Source organism: Hydra viridissima, unplaced genomic scaffold, assembly GCF_058129835.1.
Source record: "Hydra viridissima isolate aposymbiotic clone 2 unplaced genomic scaffold, HvirCarnegie_v1 scaffold_4, whole genome shotgun sequence".
NCBI lineage: Eukaryota > Metazoa > Cnidaria > Hydrozoa > Anthoathecata > Hydridae > Hydra > Hydra viridissima.
The window spans coordinates 17,427,971-17,447,115 of record NW_028324303.1 but is presented as its reverse complement, the minus strand read 5'-3'; the positions used below and the strand labels follow the sequence as shown (position 1 = coordinate 17,447,115).

At 28.0% G+C, this 19,145-nt stretch overlaps 2 protein-coding genes across 3 annotated transcripts; both read left to right on the top strand.

Moving 5' to 3' along the window:
• Nucleotides 1-4,175: 4,175 nt before the first annotated feature.
• Nucleotides 4,176-12,273, top strand: LOC145183157 (TAF6-like RNA polymerase II p300/CBP-associated factor-associated factor 65 kDa subunit 6L). Of its 2 annotated transcripts, none has more exons than XM_090085955.1 (11): nt 4,176-4,364; nt 5,250-5,336; nt 6,683-6,839; nt 7,778-7,816; nt 9,925-9,962; nt 10,195-10,260; nt 10,634-10,711; nt 10,838-10,939; nt 11,129-11,238; nt 11,342-11,471; nt 11,575-12,273. In XM_090085955.1, the coding sequence occupies exons 1-11, from the start codon at nt 4,218-4,220 to the stop codon at nt 12,148-12,150; spliced, it is 1,530 nt and encodes a 509-aa protein (XP_089942081.1). In that variant the 5' UTR covers nt 4,176-4,217; the 3' UTR covers nt 12,151-12,273. The 2 variants fall into 2 exon arrangements, with proteins under 2 accessions (XP_089942081.1, XP_089942080.1); XM_090085954.1 differs by having other exon boundaries at nt 7,778-7,825.
• Nucleotides 12,274-12,346: 73 nt separating this feature from the next.
• LOC149890207 (uncharacterized) lies at nt 12,347-16,663 on the top strand. The gene is made up of 4 exons (XM_090085953.1): nt 12,347-13,854; nt 15,332-15,427; nt 15,694-15,784; nt 15,983-16,663. Exons 1-4 carry the CDS (start codon nt 13,762-13,764, stop codon nt 16,186-16,188), a joined length of 486 nt encoding a protein of 161 aa, XP_089942079.1. The 5' UTR covers nt 12,347-13,761; the 3' UTR covers nt 16,189-16,663.
• The last annotated feature ends 2,482 nt before the right edge of the window (nt 16,664-19,145 follow it).

The following is a 19,145-nucleotide window of genomic DNA, read 5'->3' as shown; positions in this document are numbered from 1 at the left end:
TATCCACAAAGATACTTGCGTCATTTACAAATTAGGGCTGTTCGAAATTGTCTACCGTGATGTTATAGCTTTCTTTCTAAGGTTCTGCTTTTCTGACCTTCCACTTGAAAGCTATATTAAGTCACCCATACAAGGCAGTTGAAGCTGCTTGAAAGAACCTGTCTTGCGTAAATAACTATGCTGAACGAGGTGTCGCGTTATTTCAGAATTTTAATTCAAAAGGGCGGAACTTTTGTACCGGCTATTTTTGTTAAAAGTTAAGAAGTGTTAACTGACCTTGAGGGACATGTAAACACTGTAATTGAGCTAAGATTATAAATATATCTTTTAATGGTGAGAGTGAACGTTTTCCCGAAAAAAAAAACTTTTTAGGACCAGGATGGTGTTAAGTCTTTAATTTCTTTTTTTTAATAATGTAAGAAAAAGAAATTAAAAACAGCGATTAGAAAAGACGTACACACGGAGACTTATCTATCCTGTTACATAAATAAACAAATAAATAGCCATAAGAACAAAAAAAAAACAAGCAATAATTGAAAACTATAAAAGGCTTAAAAATAGAGATTAATGGACAGAAAGAGAAAGGAGTTAGACTTAGCGGTGGAAGTTCTACTGTTTTTATTAAAAGAAAGAAAAAGTGATTCGTTTAAAGAAAAACTAGAAGAGTATAAGAGGAGTAGTTAGTAAAAACAATTGCAAATACTCAGTAATAGATACTGTAAGAAGATACTGCAGGTAAAACTTCCGCTAACGTTTCTTAAGACCAATTTTCTGCTTCTTCTTCTGTCTAACTCTTTTCTCTTTCTGTCATTCATCCATCTCTATTTTTGAGCTTTTTATAGTTTATATTAATGCTTGATTTTAAGTCTACTTATCATTTGCCAAATATCAGATTCCACATTGTGAATGTTTTTTTTTTTAAGCACAATTCATACCTCACACCTAGTTTGCTTTTAAGTAAGGGTCTGATTTACCAAAATTTTTTTCAAAATTCTCATCCTATCAGAATCTTTCAGAATTTCTCAGAGTTTGATAACAATATATTGAGTAAGAATGACCGGGTATGATTTCTAGGGTTTTTCTAAGATAACTGTTATGCACGTTATTTAGAAAATTGCAAAAACATTTTTTACAATTTTATCAGAATTTCGAACAGATGCTTAAAGTCTTTGTCTTGTCTTCTTTTTTTTTTTTTTAATGTTGCACTTGCTGAGTTTGATCTTAAGCTTTACTAAAGTCAAACTTGTATTTTTTTAACTGCTTTGACTTTTTGGCTTCATCGTCATGCTTTATTTTTTCAAGCACCTCAGATGTACTTAGACACTAGCCTTCAACTCTGGGAGTGTTAACTCTTAATTTTTCCTTTTTAAATTTGTCAACATGGTGGTACTGTAAAAGATTTTTCAAATTGTCCTCGAGTCTTTCTAATAAGTGTTGCTATTGCTTTCAGTGTAAGTTGTTTGCGTTTTATGAATGTAAATGCGAGTCATTTTTGTTTTAAATTTTTTTGGATAGCAAAGGCTTCCGTACTTATTTATGTTTTAACTTATTATAAATTAATTTAGCCGCGCCTATTGTAATACATATGTGTTAGCAATTATCATGTTTTACTCTTCCCTTCATAAGCAGATTTCTTCGGTTTTTCTCTATTTAATTTTTTCTCGAACAAGTGAGTTTAATTTTGAAAAGAGAATCTTGTTGACGTTATAAACCTTTTCACAAAACTAGCTTTTTAGTTTCGCAAAGATTAATTTTACTTTCGAGAGTTTAAAAAAGATTTCTTGAAAAAAATTTTTTTTTTTACCGGTTGAAATTTCGCGAAATCAATATCGATATCCGAAAGGCAAAAAGCCTTAAGTGACATTTCCACAATTTTTTAGGAGAACTAGAAAACTGTGCATCTCTTTTTAAAAAGGTCACATAGGGTTTTTTGAATTCTTCTTTTAAAACACCTTAAGCTTTCGATATGAAGGCTCATGTTTTGAAAAAAAAGTAGGTTAACAATACAAAATAATTAAAAAAAAAAAAATCATTTTCACCAAGAATGTATACTTCTAGCAACCTCCTAATGAATATCAATTTAAAAAGTTTTATTTATTATTTTAATGAATATTCATTTCATTTAATATTCAAAGGCGTAAAAATTATTTTTTTAAATATATTTTTTTACATTTTTTTTAAAAATTTTACATTTTTACACCTTTAGTTCCCAAAAGTTCTCTATAATACAGCGGCACTCCTTTATACAGATTTTTTTTTTTGCATGAAATATAAATGCAAAAGAGAAAAGAAAAATGATAAACATTTCAGTTTTTTTTTTTTTCGTTTACTTCTTATTCCAGTTTTATAGTAGCATCTATGCTTTTACGTTCCGTAAAACGATCATAACATGATATTTATCAATACGGACATCACGGAAATAGTTCCTCCATTTAATCATGGCCGCAACACGAGGGCTGATCTACGCTAAATTATTTGCAAAAAATACTTTTCAATGTAGAAACTTATTTTTGCCTTCTTATTCAGGTGTATTTACTAAAAATGAACGTTTTTGTTTGTTTTATTTTCAAATGGGTTTTTCTTCAACGCCTCTGAAATCAGAGTATGAAGATAATACAATAAAAGGTGACAAACCCCTATACCAACGACGAAAGCATTTTTCAGATAAAAATAAAATTTTCATAGGCAGTAAATCTTTTAACCATGACAAGAATTTTTTATTTAATTTAATGTCTCAGTTTGGCACGGTTAAAGCCGTTGAAATTCCGCGAATAAATCAATATACTTCTGCTGAACAAGCTCCTAATGAATACCGATTTGGATTTGTAACTTTTCAAGATGAAGAGAGTTACCTGAATGCTTTAAGGGCAGGATGTGTTCAAAAAGATAATTCTTTTATTGACATTAAAGATGTAGATAAGCGCAACAATGCAACCAACAACTTATCTGCCCTAAATACAATAGCAATTCATGACTTGCCTGACAGTATACATATAAAGGATTTACTTGATCATTTTAAATCATTTGGAGAAGTGGCTTTTGTTGATCTTATTTACAATGGTACAATCAAAAAGACACTGCATAAAGTTAATTTTGCTTTTGTTACTTTTAAGGTTGGAGGCAGTGTTATACAAAATGTTATTGATGGTGTTCATTTTTTAAATTCAGTTCAGTATGTAGTTTCAAGAGTAGACTCAAAAACCAAGCTAAATACTCAGAAACGTTTCTCTATTTTTGTTCAAGGAATACCTCAAGATGCATGCAATGAAGACATTCTTTACAAACATTTCTCAAAGGATTCAAAAGTAAAGAAAATTATCCTTTCAAAAGACAATTTTAACAAATTTACAGGAAATGCATTTGTGGATTTTTTTACACAGGAAGATGCACATAAAGCTGACTTAAAAGTTCATGAAATTGCTGGAGTAACCCTAAATGTGAGAGCACTTGGTTGGTTAAATGAGTAAAAAGAAGATCATTATGAAGTAACCTTGTTCATTACTAATTTAATAAAAGATATGTTTTACATGAATTACTTGTAGTTTTCTTATTACTTAGCTATCACTTTTAGTGTATATACAATTGTATGATCCAAAAATAACTTATTTAACTAAAATTGTTTGTTGTAGTCGTTATGCAGACATATTTATATAAACACTTAGTAAATAATGTTTTTTTCAATAGCATTTTATATTGCCATTAAAGATAGCTTCGTTTGAAGTATTTGTTTAGTTATTTCTATTTTGGAAGGCAAATAACTGATAAAAATTATTAAAAGCTCTGTTATATACTTTTGAGGGTGAAAAAGATTTATGCAATTAAAAATGAAAAACATTTATAAGTTCTTAATCAAGATTAAAAACTTATAACTATTGACAGTATGAAGTACGAGTTCTAATCTAAGAATCTTGGATATATTAAATTTGGAGTTGTAAAATTTCATTAATTCACTTTGAAAGTTTGACATTTTTGATCAATACAAAAGTTTGTAACTGATAGATACAAAATGTTACAAGTATATATATATATATATATATATATATATATATATATATATATATATATATATATATATATATATATATATATATATATATATATATATATATATATATATATATATATGTATGTATGTATATACATACATATATACATATTATAATTGTATATATATAGTCTAACATATTTAGAACTTCATATAAGAAATTTAAGATGTTATGAATGGAATAAGCTCACGCTACACTGTTATTCCAAAGCAGTGTTTAGATGTTTGGGTTGAATCGGTTGGAGTTTCAAAGCTGAATGATGAAATTTGTGGGAATCTTGCAGAAGATGCCACTTATAGGATTAGAGAGGCTGTTCATGTAAGAACTAGTTTTCTTGTTATAGGTTTTTTTTATATATATATTTTTAAAGTTTTTATTAGCATTAGATGAAAATTGAGTGCAATGTCAGTACGAGTCCAGCCAATGCCAATAAAATGTTTGAAAAGTTGTAAAAGGATGTATAATGAAAATTTAATGAGGAATTTCAATAAACAAAGTCATTTTTATTAATTATTAAAAAAAACTTGTTATTTTCTGAAGGGCTCTATTTAATTATAAGGGAGTCATCAGGGGATTATCAGGGGATCATCATGGCAAATCATCAGGGAAAATCATCAGTTTTCTCAATGTTTTGAACTTGACTGCATTTTATAACAATTATTATAATTTTATAACAATTGTTATTATCTGTTTATATTATAATTTGTTTAGAAAAATTCAACTGTCCAATTTTACATCTACCCTGTAATTTTGCAAAGTTTTGTAAAGAACTGAAAAATATCACTTTAAAAATATAGTTTTAAACTGATTTCTATTCCAGTTTTTGATCTAGCCAATTATTGTTATTATGGTTATTTTATTCTAAAAGTTAAGGGTTTCATCAATTATTAAAAAGATTGGAAAATTTGTATAACTGAGGAAAATTTATTTACATGGGAATGTTGCATATCATTTTCAACAATTTCTCTTAAAAGAACAATTGTTGTTAAAAAATTTAAATAATCTAGTTTAGATCCACTTCCAAATCCAATAATCTAGTTTAGATCCACTTCCAATTGATATGGTATGAAACCTATATTCATTTAAGTCATAATTAATCTAACATTGTTTTTATTCAAAAATAATTAATTTGTAGCTTGAATATATTTTGTTCATGTTTTAATTAGTTTTTTTTTTAACAAATAAAACTAATTTTACTTTTAGAATGCTGTGATGTTCATGAAGCATGCAAAGCGAACATGTTTGACCACGGAAGATTTTAACAACTCTTTAAAAGAAATGAACACTGAAGTAAGTAATGTGTATAGTCATTATTTCCTAAAAAATTCTCTTTTGACCAAAATTTTGCAAGATGAATCATAAATAGTAGCATTCCTGATGGGTCTTCTAGGCTATTTCCTAAGCTCCCCTGCTATCTTTATTATTGCTAAGCAAGCACTACAACAGTGTGAATTCTTTGTATAGAGGAACAATCTTAAATAGGAGTCACTAGTGGATATATATCCACTAAGCTCCTACTTAACATATATATATATATATATATATATATATATATATATATATATATATATATATATATATATATATATATATATATATATATATATATATATATATATATATATATATATATATATATATAAGAAAGAATAAATTTTTAACAAATTTGAAAGTTACAATATGCAAAGGTTTTATAGTTGAAGTTTTAGTTTACTCTCCTTATTTTGTATAACAAAATGTTTTTTATCTCTGTCTGAGATATATCCAATTGGCCTTATTGTATGATTCAGCTGATTATAAGACTTAATATCAGCAGTTTAGTTTGAGAAAACATGTTACATTTAAAAAAAAAAATTATCAGGAGACTTAGTAGCTTCTGGTGGTATAAGACTTAATAGTTAGGATGAATATGAGTAACATGTGCCCTACATTCTTAACTCTTATCTTTTCATGACTTTTTGACTGAAGGATTTCTAAATCTCTAAAGTAAGCAAGTTTTGAGATGTAAAATAATTCAAATGAATGTAAGAAATATAATTTAATGGATGACTTCAGTTCTTCTCACTTCCTGTTCTTTTATCGATTGCATTTTTTAAAAAAATGCAGTCAAAAAAAGAACAGTAAGTAAATTTGATATCAAGCAACTTGCAACTGGATTTTTGTGAATATCTTTTTGAGTATCATCTCTAAGGGTTTGCTTTTTCCCATCTATTTATTTACATTAACCACCTTCTAAATGCAAATATTATTTGATAAATTTACAGACAGATCTTTATAAATTTGTGGATTGGACCTTTTTGCAATAAAGTGTTGGTACTTAAACTTAGTACATAATCACAGAAAATGGAAAATTAAATGTATAGAGAATTTTTGCTAATATTTTATTACTTTTTTCTGTTAATAACTCGGGTGTTAATCCTGTGATCCATCTTACCAATGCTGTAGAAATGCTTCTTAACATCTATATTGCATCCATCTCTATTTACCAATTCTAAAAGTAATAATTTTATAAAAAATAAAATCTCTTTCTGTGTTATAAATAATGCAAAATCTTAATCCTGTACTGAATGTAAATTACATCATCTATAAGTGAGGACCTACTACTACCAGTAATCTAAGTCTCCCTTTTTTTAAAGATAATTTATGGTCATGGAGATGCAGAAGGCCTTGTTTATAAAGCAATCCCATTTAGAGATAGTAGAGTTTGCTATATTGATGAAAAGGATAAAAATCTGCGAGAGATTGCTTTGGATTCTGTTTATCCATTGGACTCTGGTGAAACCTCTTTAAAAGGTATTTTATTTGCTCAATTTTTGTTTATTTTTTAGTTGTTAGTAAACTTTAAGCATCTGTGTTTGGTTTTTCAATTTTTAAAGAATAATAATGAATAAACTTCATAATTCTATCAGTCATTTAAAGAAAAGCAAATTTAAAACAATTTTTATATTTAGAGCTATAAATTGCTGGAAAAAAAAAGTGATCACATGAATTTCTCATTTTTTCATTGTGCATTAAAATTATTTTTACATAAAAAATTTATGAATGAATAAAAAAGTGTCACATCAAAAACTTTGCTGTTTTAAATGTATAAAGAGTTCTATTTTTGTAAACTTCAGAAAATTCTATTTTAAAACACTGATTTAGAAGTTGGTTGCTATTTGTTAGTATTTTTTAAAAAATCGAACACTGATGCTTAGTAATCTTGTCTTAGTTTCAGTGAAAGTTGTTTTTTTTAATTTCAGGGAATGGTTTTTTTTATGCTTTATGTGAAAAGCAAATCAAACACTTTGTTTTTAAAAAAGATATCAGCACGTAACTCATTTTGAATATTACTAAATTTTTTTTTTTTTTTTTTTATTACTAAAAACTGCACACAAAAAATCAACCCAGTCTTTCAGTGTTGAAACTAAGAAAGCATTTTCAGTTACTAAGCTATTTATCAATTAATGATAACATCTTTTTATTGCTATTACTAATTTTTACTTATTCTTAGCTATTGCCTAAAGTAAACTTATAAATTATGTATAAAGTTTAACTAATTTGTATAAATTAGTATTTAATTTAATTTAAATTTTAATAGCAGCTTAAAAGAATTCCAAAAAATGAAAATAAAATTTTCTCATACCTGAAATTAAAAATAGCCTGCAGAAGGTTCTTGTTTCCCTGTGTTTTTATTTTTGTTAAGGTTTCAAAATAATTTAAATAAATTTTACATTTTATTTTTATTACAGCACATTGGTTAACCTTAGAAGGAAAGCTTTGCAATACAGGTAATACAGGTAACATAGTTTTTTATTTGTTTACATTGTTTTTTTCAAAAATTCATACCTTTAGTATCTTTAGTATTGTTCCATGCCAAGTGGACTCAAATGTATGAGAAATGTATGGAGTTTCCAATGTTCACCGTGTTCACCATGTTGGTTATGAATTTGGAGATTGCAATGAATGAAATGACCATAAATTTGCTTTCAAAAAAAAAAAATCTAATTGCTGATCTAACTTTAACTTTTTATTTTTTTATATTTAAGCAAAGTAACAAAATAAAAAAATTCGTAAAACTAGTTACAAAACAAATCTTTTCAAAATATTGATTTTTTTTTTACTATGTGAAAAGTAATATACTGTGTTTTTTTTATTCATGCTATGGTTAGAAATCACACAGAAACCTTCACATTTACTGTTGTTTTCTTTTAAATAGTATACAACAGAGTGAAGATGCTTGACAGTTGTTTCAGTCTAACCCTTGTATTAAGTTTTGAGTTAAACTGCAACTTTCAGCACAGATGAGTAGTATTATACCATGACCAGAAGATAAAATGGCTTTTAAATAATTTGCTTTTGGTTAGATAACTGCTTAAACTTAAAATTATTTTTTTACTACTTGTATTTAACAAAATTTTTCAATTCATCAACTGAAAGTGGTACTGAAATTAAAGTATAAAACAAATTTAAAAATGGGACTTCTACTTTTTGAAGGTGACCAATTTAAATAATTTTGTTTGTAACATATTGCAAGTTAAAGGTGGTATGTTGATAGTAAAGTTTTGTTACTCTTTCAATGACCTCACTTTCCCTCTTCACACAGGGTTCCCTACTTAATTTGTTAATGCTAACAGGTGATAACTAAAAAATGCAACTAATGTTGAAATACACCTTTAAATTCATAAATAAAATTTCAAATAATAGAAGGTAAAACAAGTATTTTAAATGCATTCTTTATTTATTACATCAATGTTTTTCAGTAATATCATTCATGTAACTATTATTGAATCTGCCCCATTTTGACCAAGAAATACAATAATTTAGTGCAGTTTATGACTATATTATTGTATTTCTCAGTAAAAGGAAATACTTTATTCTGTTACATTGATTAAGATTTTTAGCTTGCCAACTATGCATGAATACTTTTTCTTTTAGTATATCCCATTATTCTCCAGTTGAACATATTTCTGGCATGTTTGCAGGATTGTGTTCTTTCTTTACAAAATTAACATTCTTGTGATCCATATAGTCATTATCTGTTTTAGCATAATTTGATGTTAGGAGATCAGACCAAAATATGTGTTCACCATGATGCTATTTAATCAAAGGAATAGTTTTTCTTAATGCACTCATTCAAGTAGAATAATCACAATTTTTTTCAAAAAAGTGAAGCCAATTTTTGGCACGTAGAACACACAGCCGCTTTTTGAGCCAATTTATTTTTTGGCAGTTTAGTTTTTTTTACAGTAATGAATGCATCTTTTCATTGATAATTTCTGCTGGATATATACTGCTGGGAAACATTGAATCTCTTGGCTAATCTGTGCTGTGAATTATAAAATGATAATAAGAATATTATGATGATGATGATGATGATGATGATGATGATGATGATGATGATGATGATGATGATGATGATGATGATGATGATGATGATGATGAGGATGATGAGGATGATGAGGATGATGAGGATGATGAGGATGATGATGATGATGATGATGATGAGGATGATGATGATGATGATGAGGATGATGATGATGAGGATGATGATGATGATGATGATGATGATGATGATGATGATGATGATGATGATGATGATGAGGATGATGATGAGGATGATGATGAGGATGATGATGATGATGATGATGATGATGATGAGGATGATGAGGATGAGATTGAGGATGATGGTGATGGTGATGGTGATGGTGATGATAGTTATAATTATTATTATTTTATTTTTATTTTTTTTGTTATTGTTATTATTATTAATTATTGAGACGATTTTTAAAAAAAGTTGTCCATTTCTGACCAACATTCCCTCACAAATGGCCTAAGAAAGATTTGTCAAACTTTAAGACAGGACACCTAAAAAAACATTTAAATTTTTATACTTCAGATAAAGTGAAGGAAGAATTAAATGCTGAGCTAAATGAGGTAATGTACAAAAACAATTAAATATCTGTTCCCATCAATTTACATTTACATCAATATTATTGACATGATTTGTTTTTCAATTTCACTTTTCTTGTAAAAGAATATTTATGTCTTCTGTTTTTAATTTGATATACATTTATTGTATAAATCCCACAGGTGTCTTACAATAACCTACATAAATAGCAAGAGAGTTATTATTCAGTCAGCAATTTGCATATTTTTCTCTTTTTAGCCAATTGCTTCATATTTTTCTAATATAACATCAGCTTTATTGAATCAAAGAAAACACTTGAGAAAGGTAAGTCTAGCATCAATAATTGTAATTTTTATATATTTTAAAAATTGTGATATAGATAAAAAACGAAATTTGTAAATATTTATTTTTTATCAATAGATCAGAGTCTGTTTAAAACTTTTTATAAAAATTTTTCTAGTTATAAAAAAATCTTTTTTATATTGCAGAAGAACTGCATTTTTTTTCTTGTGATTTTTGTTGATAATTTAAGCTACGTTAAAGAGAACTTTCAACAATTTGTAACAATAATAATGGTTGAGTTTTTTGCAGTTCTAAACAAAGAAAACCATCATTGTTATCTAGATTGATTTTATTGTCTAAAGAAACAAATGGTGATGAAATAAGTCTTTTATAATACCCTCATTTTTTTATGAAGGCTGCTTTGATGGATTTACAATGCAATAAAAAACTTCAGGTTGTGTTACCTCACCTCATATCATTTTTGTGCACCCAGGTTTAATTTTTAAATTTTACTTTTTTAATTCAATTTTTACATCTTACTTTTTTAATTCAACTTATTCAAAATATTGTTTTGATATATTCCTTTTTTTTTTTCTTTCTCATTTCTACTTTTATACAGGTCAAGTTAGCAAGCAATAAAAAATCTACATCAATATTTAGCTTTGTTTTGTTGGCAGTCAATGCATTAATAGAAAATGACTCCATTCTTCTTATGCCATACGTATGTTAGAATTATTTGTAAATTTAAAAATTTAACAGAAAAACTTAAAGTAATTCTTAATTTAACATTGTTATGTTTTGTATTCATATATAATATATTGCTATTGGATTTTTAATTACAATTACACTGGAATTTGAATGCTGATAATTAGAATTATATTGAGAATATAAGATTTTTTTTTACAAACAGTTATTTCAATTGATGAAAACTGTATTATTTATTGTGGCTGATGTGAAGCTTTCTATTGATGAGTGGTCTGTTCATCATACCGCTGCTTTAATAATTATCAGAATTTGCAAGTGAGTCTCATTACTTTGACTTATATGTTGATCAATCAAATCCTAATTGTTCCAAAAATGTTTAAAACAAAAAAAAACAGTTTTTGATCACTTTATCATCTAGAAAATTTGCGGCAATTCAGCCAGGTTTATCTTCCCAACTCTTTAAAACATTGAAAGAAAGGTTGCGCACCACAGAACCTGTTGAAAGTTTATTTGGTGTAATTGCTGCAATTAGATTCATGGGAACAAAGGTTTTCATATTTAAAGTGTTTTTTTTTTTCTTGGTATTTTAAGATATGTAACATAAATATATTTCAAATAAACATACTGATCCAGACCCATTCATCATTTTAGGCCATTAATGAAGCCCTGGTACCTGTTCTTAAAAATCTTACCTCTTACATAAATACTGACAACACTGAACCCAGACAAAAGCTAGTTATTCAGGACTCCATATGTGATGCTATAGCAATATTGTTCCCAAATGATTACAGTTTAACTGAAATTAGCAAGTTTGATGCATTTGGTGTATATGATTTTCTTTATGAGTGCTTTGGTGAGAGTTTTTTATTGCGCTGTTTGCATGTGAACCATATAAACTTTGAAAATAAAAATATACAAAATGGAAACAACTTGCAGTTGACACGACAATCCAGCGTTATTCTTGAATTGATTAAAGAGAAACTTTTCAAACTGGAAAAAACTGAAACGAAACTTATTTCACCAGTAATTAATCAAATCTTTAAAATGGTTGACAGAAAGGTTAAATTTGAACTGCCTCGTAAACGGAAGCTTAATGGTTTTATTCAGATGTCAGGATTTCAAGCTTCTAAAAGAAAGGTTTCAAGTAGTGTTATGAAGGGACGACATTCATCTTTCATCAAAAAATCTAGAGAGGAATTTACAAATATTTATCTTCCTATATTGTAGCAAATTTGATTAAAATGATCTGTAATATGTTTTATATTTAATTAGCATTTTATATTTATTAGATCTTAATGCAATCTTTTTGTCATGATTTTTAGTGTTTTAAATAATTTTTCTCTTTAATGATTTCTTTTTTTTTTTCTTTTTTTTTTTTGAATCAGCAGTTTTTTGTTTTTCAAATAAATTGAAATTTTTTTTTAGGTTCTCATAAAAAGATGAGTGAAGTAATGAATTTTATGGGCAGATTTTCTGTTCCTCAAGTTTCTTTTCTAGTATTTGTATCTTTCTTACTATTTTACACAATGTACGATAAAGTCCAAAAAAAATTAGTTTTTAAGAAGATCATAGAAGTTTTGCTTTTGACAAGAGGCATAAATCATTCCTTAGTTGAGTTAAACAAAGCCCTTTCTCTATCTGGACTTGCGATATTGTGTTTGGCATTCTTCCCATGCTATGAACATCAAAGAAATACTTTTCTTTTTTCTGCTTTGATACAGCTTTTAATACATTCTTCTTTTTCATCATGGCACTATTATGGGAGTGAAATGATACCTTATTTATCAAGTTTTATTTCATTTGAAGATCGTCAAACAATGAAAAAAATTTCCATTATCTGCGGAGTTGCTGCACAGTTGATTCTAATAAATGCCTATTTCAAATATTTACACTTATGGAAGTTATTCAGTGTTATGTTTGGTGTTGCACATTTTTACTTAATGGAAATTGATTATAAGTACATTTTAAGAGTACGGCCATTTGCTTACATTATTTTTCCTTTAGCAGTATTAAGCATATTATATGAATTTACTTAGTAAAAAAATATAAATCTAATTGTTTGTTCCATGCTATTAACTTTAAATTTTGTAAATTTATGAGAAATCGTTATGTAATTATAAAGTTGTTATTTCTTACCTCTGTAGTTTTACTATTATTAGTTTTGATTTATTAACAGCTATGAAAGGTATTTAATATTTAGATATTGTTTAGTGTTATACTTCATAACAGTTATGTAGATATTTTCATTTCAGTTTTACATTCCTTTTTTTTCTTTGTATTGATGTTCGTCATTTATATTACATGTAGTATATTGCAGTAACTATTTTAAGGTCTTTGAGAGCCATGTAAATATTAGTTCAAAACAAATATTCTTTAATGACTTTAAAAATTTTACCTTCTTGTTTTTCAGCAGAATTGCAAAAGTTTTTTTAATTAGCTTTCCTTGTCTCTTTTTTTTATTTATTTTCTCATTAGGACAAATTTTAAGTTCGTTTTTTTCTTTTTTTGCACTAAACATTAATAAACACCCTCTAGAGCTTTGTTTACATAAAGAGTTTAATGGTAGGAAATTTGAATTGTTTAAATTGCCTTGAACTTAGTAATAACCTGGAATTTTTTTTTTTTTTTCAAATTTAAATGATTTAAGTATTTTTCTAGAAAATTTAAAGATAAAACGCTCTAATATTAATATCTTAAATTTAAGCTTGCATCCTTTTATTTTCTTTCATAAATTTTAGGTTATCGATTTTGATATTTGATATTCTTATTTGATACTAATGAATTGGTATGTCTTAAATAATTTATTTTGCCATTCACATGACCTCTGATTATTGAGTTATGGCTGCCAAACAGACAACAGGAATCTTTAAAATGTATATCACTGCTGGCAAAGCAGCACCTTCACCTCCTCTCGGTCCTGCACTTGGCCAGGTATTTTGTTTATTTTTATAAATATCAAGAAATGTTTTTTTTTTTAATCGTCGAGTTCTTAGTTTTTATTTCCGTAAATTATGGTTCTTGGAAATTTAAAACTCAAAAATGTTATGAGTTGTATTTCAAAAATGTTGTGTTACAATTTTTAAATTTTTTTTCCTTTTTTTTTTCTTCAAATTTCTTTTTTGAAAATATTCACCGATAACTGGAATATTTTATTTGTCAGTCAACTGTTATTTCTATTTAAATTTTTTTTTTTCTCCACTCTACCTACAGTTCCAAAAAATATGATCAAACACATAATCCAAACATCAAAAAATTCTTTGGTGGGATTGATAGGCATGAGTGCACTGGTCACACTGGGATAAAAGTCCCAAAATCTGTTTTTGCTGTCTGCAGAACATTTCAGAGAATCTTCAACAGTATTAACAATACTTATGTACGATTTGCTGAATTTTCAAAAGTCTTCATTTGTCCTGTCTAATAAATTTAAGCTAGATATTATTTTTAGTAAAAAGGTCTGTTGTAGTGCACATCCATGTAGATGGTGTGAGATTGCATCAAAAGACTTTGCTGAAGGAACAGAATACTTAGAACCTTTGGGTCTATTAGTTGGGTTTTTAAGCTGTAGGAACAAACCTTTAAAAAGTAGTATTAGAAAGTTAAATTCGTTGCCTATTATCAAAGACTTTCATGAAATATTTATCCTTGGAAGTATGAGACTTCCACCCATAGAGTTGTGCCCTGCTTCTCAGCGTTAATTATCTTTTAAAATCTCTCTCAAAAATACGGCCAATTCTGTTGAATGGCCGACTTTATTTCTCATGAGACAGCTGCCATTCTACTGTAGACATCTGTTTAAAAATGAACTGTTGGAAGCTACTGAAAACCATAGACATTATCAAAAGATTACTTCAGAATCGGATCCTTGTTCTTTGGAGTCTCCTTTATTGACAAATTGAGAAATCTTTTTGGAAATATCCTTCATGATAAATATGCGCAAAAACGTTAACAGTTCAGAATCTCCTTCCCCAATTTTGAAAAAATAAATATTACATTTAAATTCTATTGGTTTCTATCCATGTGCCAGCACTTGTTCGTTGCCAAAACTCAAACTATGGAGGCGTTACGTCATATCTTCAATTTTCATGTGCAAAGGTACTTGAAAGTAACCAGCCTGAATATGGAGAGAAAAATTTAAAATGCTGCTCCACCTTTTCGCTGTTAACAAACTTTCATAGCAAAAAGTTCAAAAAAAGTTCAACGAATTTGAACTTTAGGCATAATAAAAAACCGTTTTAATATTTTATTCAGAAAAAATATAAACAAGTTTTTAAAAATTATATCCCTTTTCTACAATCCCTCTATACTTGTTCCTTTTTTTTTTTTTTTTTTTTTTTTTTTTTTTTAAAGAGAATTAGTAAAAATCTTTGTTTTAATTGATTATAATATCTGTGGTTTATTTTTACACCAGCGTGGTATAAACATCATGCAGTTTATAAAAGAGTTTAACGAAAAAACGAAAGATGTGAAGGTCGGCATTCCGATTCCAACCATTGTAAACTTTAAAGTAAGTTCTATTTACTTTTTTTATAAATTTTTATATAAATTTAGTTTTTTTGCAATAACTTTACGTTGTTGGTAAAAAGTTACAATTTTACGTTGTTGGTAAAAAGTTACAATTTTACGTTGTTGGTAAAGTTACAATTTTACGTTGTTGGTAAAGTTACAATTTTACGTTGTTGGTAAAAAGTTACAATTTTACGTTGTTGGTAAAAAGTTACAATTTTATCTTGAATTTTATGCTGCTTCTCTAACAATCTTTGTTAACTTCAGGATGGTAAATTTGATATCTTTGTAAAAAAACCTCCTACTTCGTACTTTTTAAAAGCTGCAGCAGGTGTGGAAAAAGGAGCACAAAAGCCAGGTAAACTTGCCCATCTTAAAATCTTTGTGAAACGTTGGAAATTCAGTTTCGTTCATACGAACGATAAAGCACGGTTAAGTCATCGTATTTTAACCTGAAAAACTACGGTTAAACCGTAGTTTTTCGTTAGAAAGAACGAGCCGTTTGTTATGATTAAAGTAGGCTCTTTTTTTTTACTTTCATTTACTTATTTTCAAGGTCATGAAATTGTTGGTAGCGTTACTCTTAGACAAATCTATGAAATAGCTCAAGTTAAAGGACAAGACCCAGGCTTCAAAAATACTCCCCTTATCGGAGTTTGCAAAACAATTATTCATTCTGCGCACGCTATGGGAATTAAAATTGTTAATGATAAGAAAGAGCTGGAGGAACTTGAAAAACGTGACCTGAACTCACAGCCGTGAAAATATCGACGTGCTACTCAAAGAATCTAAAAAAGGCGACAGTGTATTGACTATCAATAAGTTGTATGCTTCTAAAATATATTTTTTTTTTAGGTTTAATCGTTATTGTTTCTGATAAAAAAAGATTCCGCGGCGAGCTTGGTTAATAACATTTATTCTTGCGAAATAATCTTTTCGCAGTAATTCTTTCTTCTTTACCTTTGATGGGTGTTTTTTGTTCCTTTTATGTAATATATTTCATTTCGCCACCAGTTGTATATGATCATGATATCGTTAATAATATTTATAAAGTTTGGTATTGAAGTCTTAAGATTTTAGGCTGTTGTAAAAATCTTATAATATAAAGCCTAATTTAGCATAATAACGACCTTTTTAACGACCTTTTTGTGAAACAAACATTTTGAGTTTATTTTAGCATTATATCACGAATTGCATTTTCACTAAAAAAGAAGATAAAATTTTGTATAATTTAAAACCGTTGCACAACTGTTTTATTTTCATAAATTTTTTTCTTCCGTTCTGTTATGTAAGGTTATATGATATTACAAGGTTATTGTATGATATCACGTGGTAAGGTAAGGTTGTGTGTATTGGGCATTTAATTGTACTTTCATCAAAAGCCTGCGTGAATATTCTAGAGAAAAATTTCATCTTTTTTCACCAGATTTACAGTATCGGACAAAACATGGTGGACAAACTCAAATTTAGAACAAAAGTTGATCAAAAACTAAAAAAAACTAGTAAAACAATTGAACATATTATTTTTTATGTAGTTTATTATGTTGTTAACAAAACTTAAAACTTTTAAATCATACTAAAAATCACTAAAAAAGTTTTAAAACACATTTTCCCTAACAAGCTACATTTTTCTTTGGACAAAACAAGGTGGACATTCAAAAAATCGACTGAAAATTCAAAAAAATTCAAAAATTAACTTATCATTTTTCAAAAAACTTCAAAAGTTAACTTAATATTTGGTAGGACCTCCTTTACTTTTAATTACTTTTTTCATTCTTCGGGGCATAGACACAATTAATGAGTCAACAATTCTCATATCAATCTCTCGCCAGGCCTTCTCGATTTGTTCAAATAATTCCTCACTGGTCTTCACATTTGCACGCTCAATCTTATTTTAAATTATTTCCCACAAATTTTCGATGGGATTCAAGTCAGGAGCTTTGTGCAGGCCACTCCATTATGGTGATATTCTTGTCCTTGAACCATTGTTTTACAATTTTTGACATGTTTGGGATCATTGTCCTGTTGAAAAATCCATTTTAGGGGCATCTCCCATTCAGCATGTGGTAACATAACATCTTCCATTATATCTTTGTAAACAAAGCGGTCCATAATTCCATCAATTTTGTGAATAGGACCAGTTCCTAGTGCTGATAAACATCCCCAAGCCATAGCAGACGTTCCATGCTTAACACTCTTCTTGGTATATTTAGTATTGAATCTGGTGTTCTTTGGTCTCCAGACTCGTTTCTTGCCGTCGCTTCCAAAAAGGTTATATTTTGATTCATCACTAAAAATGTTTTTCCACTGGTCTGCAGTCCAATTTTGGTGTGCTTTGGCAAACGCAAGTCTTAGCTTTCTTTTTTTAAAGGAAGTTAGCGGTTTCTTGGCAGGCATTCGAGAAAACAATTTTGCTTCGTTAGCTCTTCGTCGCACAGTGCGATTAGAGATTTGTAGTTCAAGTTTTTCGGTTAATTTTGTGGATGACAAAGATGAATCTTTTTTAAGCTCTTTAACAATTATTCCATCTAGTCTTTGTGATGTTTTTCTTGGACGTCCGCCCCGATGGTTTGTTTTATAGCAGTCACGAGATCCATATGATTTGACAGTTTTGCTTACAGTCGATTTAACTATATTATATTTTCTACAAATTTCAGCTTAACGTTTTCCGCTTTTAAAATCTTTAATAATATTTTCACGTAAAACACTTCCTAAATTGTCGTAAGCCATTTTAAGTTGCAATTTACCCCATATATCACGAGTTAAATCTATTTTTAGTTTAATTGAAAAAATAATTGGCCAGACGTCCCAAAATCTATTTTATTATTTTAGAGTAATGTTATGATAAAAGTGAAAACAAAAGAATGCGGTAAATTGAATAAAGACAATGAAATCTTATAAAAAAAAGCTTCGTTTTGATTTGTCCACCTTGTTTTGTCCAGGGAAAAATGCAGTTTGTTGAGAAAAATGTGTTATAAATTTTTTTTGTGATTCTTAGTATGATTCAAACGTTTTAAATTTTGTTAAGAACATAATAAACTAATTAAAGATTAATATATACAATTGTTTTACTAGTTCTTTTTAGCTTTTGATCAACTTTTGTTCTAAATTTGAGTTTGTCCACCATGTTTTGTCCGATACTGTAATAAAAACGTTTTCTTTTTAATCAAATTTTGCTGTGGGTTTATTGCAAAAAATTTTATGTCGAATGGCATTAAAAACAAGTAATTTTCAGTCTATCTTTGTAAAATTAATATTTAACTTAAAATCAAATTAACTTGTCTAAAATTTAACATAACGTTGATCCTGTTACTACTTTTAAATCAGAGAATATATACTCAGTAAATTATGTTCGTCAATAGCACCAACGCTACTATTTTTTAGCTGCTCAAATACGCGTGTAATAAACAAATTTTTATTCAAAATGTCCAAACGAAAGTATGGTTTATGGACCAAAGACTACATAAGCAAGGCTAATTCTGGCTCTCTTAATATTAATATTGGGTTGAGCGCCGTGTATTTTAAGCATCGAGTTACAAAAACAACATTTGAAAAATTTGTTAATGAGCATGTTTAAGTTGATTTAATCAATGTAGATGAGATTGGACGTTGTCAATGATGAAAGAGATGTGAACACCACCACTGGAGAATGTTGTATGAATGATGATAATCTTTTGCATCTCTTATGTTGATTTTCAAGCATCAAAGAATCAAAAATG